At 37.6% G+C, this 9,651-nt stretch overlaps 1 protein-coding gene across 1 annotated transcript in view; it reads right to left on the bottom strand.

Moving 5' to 3' along the window:
• Positions 1-4,670: 4,670 nt before the first annotated feature.
• Positions 4,671-9,651, bottom strand: part of CDC73 (cell division cycle 73) — a 37,839-nt gene continuing 32,858 nt past the window's right edge. The window contains exons 10-11 of the mRNA XM_010171315.2: positions 6,889-6,953; positions 4,671-4,679 (exon numbers count right to left, since the gene is read on the bottom strand). Of these exons, the coding sequence (XP_010169617.2) occupies positions 4,671-4,679; positions 6,889-6,953 (74 nt within the window). The remainder of the gene's footprint in view (positions 4,680-6,888; positions 6,954-9,651) is intronic.

Here is a 9,651-nt window from a genome sequence, read left to right on the forward strand (position 1 = left end):
GTATATGACAGATGAGTTTCTCAAGGGACACTGACAGGGTTAGCAAATAAACTTGTATCATTCAGCTTTAGGTCAGACAGGTCTAGCAAGTAATCTTAAAATTCATAACAATAATTTTTAAGGCTCTCAAGCTTTTGTAAGTAAAGCTGCCTGGATGTCTAAAGCTCCACTTCAATGTATCCTCAGAAATACTTTGTATTCTCGTAACTGGCACTCATCCATTTAAACCACTTAAGGACCTGACAGGCATGCCACAAGCACACTTAGCACGCTGACACAACCAAGTTTTACACACAACAGTGACTCCAGACACGTTCAGTAACAAAGCTAGATGGCTCCAGGCCTTGCTCCCTCTTTTGTTCAGTAGCATACTGGGCAACATAGCAGTGCCCAACCTCCAGATGTGCAACTGGTTATACAACATCCACTTCTTTTCTTGAATTCGCAGTTCTTTTAGTCTCAAAATAAAATAAAACCTATTATGAGGAACAAAACAGGCAGTTCTTTTGTATGATGCAGTACAACAGCAAGATATCTTGGCACAGATGTACATGATTTATAGTTGCTGAGAAAACAAGTGCAGCATTGTTCAGCCTAACACATTTTCTCGAAAGCAGCATTTGTATGTGCTTTTCCCTGTTCTCTATCAGTTTGACTATTTACATTAAAACTCTTCAAGGGAGAGTAATTTATTTAAGGTTTCAAACACAACTGAGGCAATGAAATGCCAACCACTGAAATTAGTGCGTGGACTTTAAATATAAAATACAGTAATAGTTCTTAGGAAACCTGGTTGCATTTCATCCACTCTCATTAGAGTAATATAGACACACAAGGTCTTCTAGTCCATTATCCCTGAGTAGTGTAAGGTCTGGGGAACATCCATTTCTCCAGCTTCAGGATTTTTTGAGTTAGTGGTCACGTGCTAGCCCTTAACCCTCGTGGACCAAGAACTTCATGATTATGTCTGAATTACAGTTACAGATAAATATACTTCACATGAAAAACAATAATGAATCCAATGAAAACAGAAGTCTCTACCTCCAGCATTGCCTATGGAATGCTCTTCTAATAGGCAATTGTTACAAACATCCTCTTGAGGGTTAAAAACTGAACAGCATGCACACAGCAAGTTCACAGAATGCTGCTCGGGGCGGAGGGGAGCGGGGGCACGGGCAGGCTGGTGTTACACTTGTGTTGAGAATAATGACCAGCTTATGCAAAGACCGCGTGAAAATTATGCTCTGCCTCCCAGCCCGTTTCAAAAGCTTCCAAAGAGTTTGTTGTTTTGTTGACTCCTTCCTCAATACCACTGCTCTCAAACATTTTACCGAGATACAGAAAACCAGTGACATGTCGATAAGTAGTTATATCTCTCCTATCTAATATTTAAGATGTATTAATTTTTCTTTTTTAAAGGTAAGTGCTATTTATCTATATATTGAGAGACAACGTCTAATTCCACCATATGCTTCTGAAAAGTCATTTCAAGTTTTGGCACTGAATCACAATCTTAATTCCTCATGATAAATTAAAAAAAGATCTCATGGATTTACCTACTTACACAGAGCATATAAATGATCTGAAGTCTTTTATATAATATGTGCATACACCATAATGATTGCTTCTGCCTCAACAAGCTTCCCCTCCAATGGCCTTGTCTTTAAGGTGCCAGAAAGTTAGCATTTCCCTTCATTCTACTACACAGCCATCCTTTGAAAAATACACCAAACAACCTATCAGTTAAAATAATAAAAACACCACACTCAAAAGATTCAGGAGGGCAATAAAAGCAACATCCTTTGATTAGTTAATGCTTAAAATCTGAGACTGACCACAAACTGATTAAAAATGCTGCTGAACTTGGAGGTGCTGAACCATACTTCCAATTCTTCTTAAATTAAGCCTGTTTGTAGTGTGGCTTATGTAGGGATCCTCTTTTTTTTATTAGTTGTTTTCTGTCAGGACTATGTAATGCATTTGTTTCGATTGGAATGTAATGTATATTCTTTAATCACCAATAGTCTCATATGTTTACTAAGGGTAATTTTACAACTGAGAAATTGTTGCAATGTCTGGCAGTTTACACCAGAAAGATGGATGTCAGTTTTGTTAATTTGTAGGAAAAATATTATCACTGGACTCAGAAGTGCTGGAAACTTACATAGAATTTCTTACTAGAGATAAAACTTACATGTTTGAATACACTGCAGAAATCTGCACTGGAGTTTGTTACAAACAACATGCCCCAGCTGAAACCCTTACTAACTATACACTGACTCTTCAAGCATAGGCCCAAACTATCTGATAAGTAGGTCATCTCAACACTCTAAGAAGAGCTGTTCTACCCACCTATTTACTGAACAGGAAGAGAAAAACACCAACGATAGTTCTGGCTGCTTATGAGTGCCAATGATCAGCAACAGATGCCATTACTAGTAGCAAAACCAATAGGCAAAGGAAGCTTCTGAGCTTCAGCAGCTGGGAATACTAAAAGAAACGAGAAGTTAGAAGCAGGAGAGCTTTCTAGCAATTACAAAAGGCAACAGAGTAATTTCTACAAGGGCCTACTGCAGTACTATGCATATCTATCTTGCTTGCACCCGAATTTATAACCACACCAAGTCACAGCTCATGACAAGTCAGGACTCTCAGAACTCCACACACTATCAGTCTCTTCCTTTATTTCATATTAAAGTAATGAAAACTTAAGAAAGAAAAAACACAAAGAGGTGTTCAACCAACATCACCATAACTATTATTGTAATGGAGAAACAGATGTTATTTGCATGTGCACATAGTCAATACAAATCATGCCCTCAGCTTGGAAGAGGATACACTTTAGTACCGATCTATAAAAGCCAGCTTTACCAGACACTCGCAGAACAAGCAGCTTCTCCCATACCCTGACGTCAGTGCAGATGGCTAGTTTGTTCTGATCTGGACATCTCAAGCTGTAGTAACAGTTAAAACAACTCACATATTCCAGTTACAGAAAACACTAGTCCTAAATTAAATTTCATTTATATATAAAAGAAAGGTCAAACCTACTTTCTAGGCTTCCACTAGATGACACTGGCTTAGTCTCCCAAGTTAACATTTCTCTTCAGAAAAGCAGAAGGCTAATGCCCTGAACACGTCAAATTTACACAAGAAAGAACATGTTGAGAATATCAGCTTAAAATTCTCTCTCAGCATTCCCTTACACCCTGCCTGGTACAAAAATACTAATGCTTATCGTCCATAGCTCTCATGTGATCCATTTCAAACAGTAAACTTGACTCCTTAAACAAAAGTTGCCCAGCTATACAGGGGATTATGCTTTGAAGACAAACCTGCAGGCAGATCTAGAGGTTTCTGAATGTGATGGGGCACAATTTGCAATATGAACTGCTGGGTAACTAGGTAGCAAGAGCTAGCACCACTACCTTATTTGTTTCCAAAACATCATCAATCTAGGCAAATAGAAGGTGCCACACGTATTAAAATAAGGCTTTCTGAGGACGACGTCTTGTTATAAACAATTCCAGGTCCAGAATAATGAAATCATGCCTTCACAATAAAAATTTTAAATAATTAAATTAAATAAGTTCTTCCTAAGAGAAAGTAAGCGTGCCAATTAAGCAAAAGCCCTGTTTCAGGGAAGAACTGCCAGCAGCACAAGTTATTTTAGCTGACATTACTTCAGAAAGCCCACCATTCACCATCTGTTCTGGCACAAATTTTCAATGCTAAGAAAGTTTCCAACATCACTGATGAAAAGCAAGCAGTCAAGATGCAGAAGTTTTTGTTTTGCTGTTAAAAAGAACAAGCATCTAGAACAACGCACATTTCAGCAAGAACAAACACAAAACAGAAGTTTTGCATATTTCATAAAAATCATTACAGTGAATTACAATAAAGCAGAGTGCAAGTGGAAGACATGTAGGGAATATAATAGGAAACAACTAAAAGCTTCTTACAGATTTTACCTGAGAAGCTGGTGGGCAACTCCAGACAGCAGGTCATGGTTTACACTCCAGTTCATAAGTATACGTCTACAAAGATTTTTCCAATTGCTAACAAGATCTAAACATACAAAAGCTAAGGGCTCCATCAACCTTTTAAAGAGAAGACTAACCATCAAAACAAATTGTTCCATTCAGACAAAGAATGAAGGACAATGTGTGAAAAGGAAGCCAAAGGAATCAGTGCAACAGAGGAACACAGGTCAGGGTAGATGGCATTGCCAATAACGTTAAACGCTCAAATGAACCACCACACTAAGATAAACAATCTCTTCCAACATGCAATTCATAACCAAAGTGGAAACTAAAGCAAAAATAAGAAGGTACAAAAAAGTGATAGAGAATGAAGATAAAGTAAAATACATAATCCATCCACCTCAAGGCAATATTTATAATTTCAGAAGCAGTAAGAAATTCTTAATGCCCTTCTACAAGCCACTGGTGAGATCTCACTTAGAAGACTACATGAAATTTTACTTCTCCATGCTTGAAAAAAGATTAATTCTAACTAGAATAGCTGGAGAAATAAAATTCACAAGTGAATTGAAAGCTTGCTTCACAAGAATAAAGTTTTCAGAGAATATGACTTGCTCTCTATAAATCCATTAACTGGAAATCCATTACTGGAAAGAAACACCATAGAAGAAACAGAGGAGCTACTTGCTACTCCCCCTGTCAAAGAGAAAAACAGTCTAAAAATGAACCTTTCAAATTTCACCATTCATCTGGAAATCAGAGGTCTGAAGTTTGAAGATAGCCTCTAACAAAGAGCTATCTAACACTTCAATTCCCTTGAAAAGTTTCACGAGTTTACAAAAGGAAATATACCAATACCATGAGGATAGCAGATGACATGATGTAGGTGGAATACAATTCCAATGCTATTCTCCATATGCCTATGATTTAGCCAACTAATATAACGTACTTTTACATTAAACCTCTAGGGGAAGAAATTACTTTTCCATTTCCTCCCTAGTTTTTTCTAGCAGAAAAAATAGGAACAAGCCACAAAAAAAAACCTGAGCAAAAGCATAATGTGAAATTTGCTAACTAGTAGGAGATGCAACACTCTATACAAAACAATACTCTGAAGATTATGGGTAAGAACTATGTGGTCCATCACTGTGACAAAGTTTAGACAAAAACAGATAAACATTTCTGTGCCACATAATTAACAGATTTTTTTTCTCCCCCATCTGAAACACAAAGTCAGTATGTCACCGTAATTTATGAATGAGTTAAACGTTTAGGCCACCTTTTTAACAGTCTGGAAAATAAGGCTTCAAAAATCCCTTACAAGTTCTTTCTTAGAAAAAAAGCTAAATGACAGATGGAGTTTTAATATTTCTCATGACACCAGATGATGCTTTATGTGCAGTCATGCAATACCTCTTAAATAGTTATTTCAAAAAAATCTAGTTTATGTTGCAAAAAGGTTTAATAGTAATTTCATCAGTTATATTTTCTTTCTTAATAGAAGAAAGCAAGGACAGTTTAATAACTCTACCACAAAACTCTAGGTAATATGCTGAATACATGAGCTAGGTATTCCTAGAATAAAAAACCTTATTTATTTTTTAATGAATTTTTTTAAAAAGTAATCATTTTTAGACTTACTGTGCAACCCTTCACTTTTATAGTTTTCATACTGACAAGCTTAGAATATTTTAACATTTCTAATTCACTATAATCTTGCTTCCTGGACCCCCTTTCTTTTTCCTCCCCACAGGACAATTTAAACAGAACCTATTTACTAAGACATTTACAAAGTCATTCCAAGTCACTACTGCTTGAAACAGATACACTAAATCATAGAAACCTGGGTTTGGCACAACACCACTGCCTGACCCCTCATAAAGCAGCTCTAAATTCGTGCAAGGTTCAAATCTTCGGACATAATGGAGTTTTTCCTCCCTCACCCAATTTCTGAATTCATTTAGAAACAACACTTTTTAGTACTAACATTCCTTCCTTAAAATACTTCCTTCCAATTTTTAAAAATATTTTATGTCCAGAGGAGGTTGGGAATGAAAGACTTGTGCAAGAACTTTTATCAAACAAGAAAAAGCTCTAAATGTTCTTAAGAAATTCACATTCAATATACTATTTTATGTTCAAATTAGGACTCCAAACTAGAAGTAGTGCATGGATTTAGGAGAGTGTTTAGTGCTGTCTATTCATCAGATTTATATAGGTATGCAGATGGTAAAAACCTTAATGAGAGCTCTACATTACTTTTGTAGCATCTGTCCTACTTAGCAGCAGATCAAAACAGCATTTGTTTGAGAGCATTCAACTTGCTTCCACAAAAGTAGACAAATATTGGCAATAAAAAAGGAAATCTGTTTGAGAGTCTCTCTTTCTCATCTGTATGTGTAGCAATTCCCACTGACAGCATTGTAAAGTCATACAAAAGAAGTCCATCTCACTAGGTTAGAAAGCTTGAGTGGTAACGCAGGGGTCAAATTCTTCCAACACTAAACACATTTATTCTTATTAAACACCAAGTAGGAAACAGAGCAATACTCCAAAACCTAGTTTTAATAATTCCGTTTGTGAGTACAATTTTATCATTTATGATTATGAAAGACATGCTACACAGACATACATAAGGCTAGCAAAAATCTGAGTATCCTAGTATAGTTAAGTACAAAAAGACCGCACCTCCACAAGAACCTGCCAGCAAAGCCTTCCCAGCATACCTTTTCCCTGCAGAGAAATCCCTTGAGCAAAGAGCTCTAAAATGTGCAGACAAATCAAAACATGTTTTATCTTTTCACAGAGAACAACTTTCATTAATTCTGTTAGTCAGTCGACAAGATATACATAGGTATATTATAATTTCTATAAAACATAATTAAAAAAAAGACTTTCAGCTTACCGTTACAGACTTCAGAGTCATTCCGTGATAGGTGCCCATGGTATCAATTTTAAAGCCTTCCGTTTCTGCAAAGGAAAAAAAGTCTCTTGTAAATCATTATGAACACAGGGACATCACGTCTAAATGGACAACACTGGAAAGATCTTTGAAATTATTTTTGCAAAGAACACATCTTGCTACTGGTAGCGGTTTAGGTTCTGTTCACAACACAAAACCCCGTTAGTAATCAGGAAATTTGTTTTCTGACAGAGGTCCATTTGGTATTTCTGCTTTCTGTAACCAGAGTAAGTTTTTCCTGCTGCACAGAAACATTCAAACCACTCCAGAAAACAGACGTAAATTTAAATCTTTGTGAGAATATCTTACAATACGCATGCAGTCTCAGAAATTTTCTTCACTACAAAATGGAGAAGTACCTCATGTTCCCAGAATTCAATATAATGCAACTTATTCAACTTGTAGTTATATTAATGGAAAAATATACTTAACAAGAAACCAGTTTACACACTGACTACAAAACTGTGGCCACTTAACATGGTAACTTCACTTCTGGAGTGCTGAAGAGCGACAATGTCATTGTCATCTGATACAGAGGACAGAACCTGCATAAATTCACACTACCAGACTAAAGGTGACAAAAAGAGTTGTTTTGTGTTTGTTGTTTTTGGTGGTTTGGTTTGTTTTTTGGGGGGTTTTTTTAGTAGTTTTAATCAGACTGAATTTAAGCCAAGTAACTGCCAGAAGCCTGCAAGTGCTCAGTGACTAAACCTGCTGCCGCTAGCCCAGTTGTTTTTGAATACACCTCTTTCCTCCTATTCTCAGCACTCCAAGATCAAAGTCTGTTCCTGAACATTGCCACCAGGACTTGCAAGAAAACCTTTTTCCTCTTGTAAATTCCCTAGCCTCATGTTTCTACTGTCAACTGACCCTATCAACCAACCACTCAATTAATTCGTGCTTAAAATATCATGATAATCACCAATTAAACCATGATAAGCATTTGTCTACACCTAAGCAACTTTCAGGCTATTTCAACTAGACTTGGGTAAAGGTAACATACTGTGCAGAAATAGCTATCAGCAATTGAAAGATTTTTGCCATTTATTACACCACCTTCATACAATGCATCAGCACAAAAATATAATAGACCAAATATAATGCAGAATCAAAGCATGCTCATACCTGAGCCTCCAAAAAGTCCAAGAAAAATATTAGATTTTCAAGACTGTAAGAGCTTCTTGCTGTTATGAGTCAATTAACTTAAATTGAAACCCAGACAGCCTTGAAAACAATGCAGATGTTCTGGGATCTATGGTTGCTCATGCTTTCTTCCTTAGATAAGGAAGATTATCAGACACTTGTAGGAAATGAGGCAGAAAAGTTTCCCACATTTAATAACTCTCCATTGCCTAGAAAAAGATACCCAAGAGTTGAAAACTGATCACACTGTTCTCACCACAGAGATAGGTATCTACTTTCTGAACATTGTTTTTCATTTTACCTTCCTCCCTCTCATCCTCTCGATTATACTACCAGATCTACCACCAAGTGCAGAAGCCTGGTGTTACCCATCATGTTTTGTTTTACACAGTCACCTCGGCTCCAGCCCTTCTTCATCTTGGCTTCTCAAGGCCACCCCTCCCCTTCTGCCAGATTTAACATTTCTGAACTACACAGAGTTAAAGCTAAGAAAGCAAAATACGGGTACAGACACACATGAATGCAGTCTTCTCTACTGGAAAAAAAAACAAAACAAAACAAAAAAACAAACCCAGTCCAGCTTCCCTTATAAATTGGTATTGCCTTAACGCCTTTCCCCCAACCCCAAGATGTAATTATTCATTGAGTCTTAGCTCAGGGCTCATACAGCTGAATTTCAGCTAAAGACAGTGAAGTTGCATCTGACAAACACTTCCATGGATAACAGTGTTCTCTGTGACTATATAGGTCACTGTTTCTGGGCAAGGAGCATATTAATATTTCAGGTGGTGCCTGAAGCCTTGCAGAATACTTGGTAGAGCTGCCCTAAGTTGAACAGATGCTTTTGCTGACCTGGACTGACATAAATCAGAGGTGCATAATCTAGGCTGACAGTTGTTTGTGAATCTTGGGTCACCAATAGATGAACCTTTCCCCCTTCCAGACTGACCTATTAAGGGTTCCTCTTGCCTGTGACATGGAGGATTTCCAACTACTTCAACCAGATGTTCTTCCCAAACTTCAAAGAACAGACACCCCTTAACAAGACCAGCAAAGCAGCATCTCCCATTGTGCCTGGCCTGTCACAGCTTCTTTCCTCTCAGCACAAATCCTGGTTCTATAATTAGTTCTACATATTTGATCCCTGTTTCAGTTATTTCTTTCCACTGGACCCTTTTTCTACTTTTTCCTAATAAAGCTTTGTATTCCTTCTCAATCAATTAAAAAACCCTAACCCAAGTCTCCATCAGCACCGCAAAGGGAATAAAGGCCCACAGAGCCAGCAGCACAGTGAGAAAGGAAATCAAAGGGAGACACACAGCCGGCAGGAAACAAGCCTCTGCTCAACCGCCAGTGGTTTCATCTTTCGCAAAAAGCCTCCCAGGCCTCTCCTGAAACGTGTCCTGGTTCATTTAACGAACTACAAGAGCTGCTAACCAGAGCTCTGGCTCTCACCAGCTTCCTGCTCCCAGCCTTGTGCTGATCCTTCCTCCTAGCAGGAGGAGCAAACAGATAGGATCCTAAACAGCCATCAGCTGCCTCAAGCACTAGAGTGGGCTCTCT

This window comes from Antrostomus carolinensis, unplaced genomic scaffold (genome assembly GCF_000700745.2).
Source record: "Antrostomus carolinensis isolate BGI_N321 unplaced genomic scaffold, ASM70074v2 scaffold23207, whole genome shotgun sequence".
Taxonomy (NCBI): domain Eukaryota; kingdom Metazoa; phylum Chordata; class Aves; order Caprimulgiformes; family Caprimulgidae; genus Antrostomus; species Antrostomus carolinensis.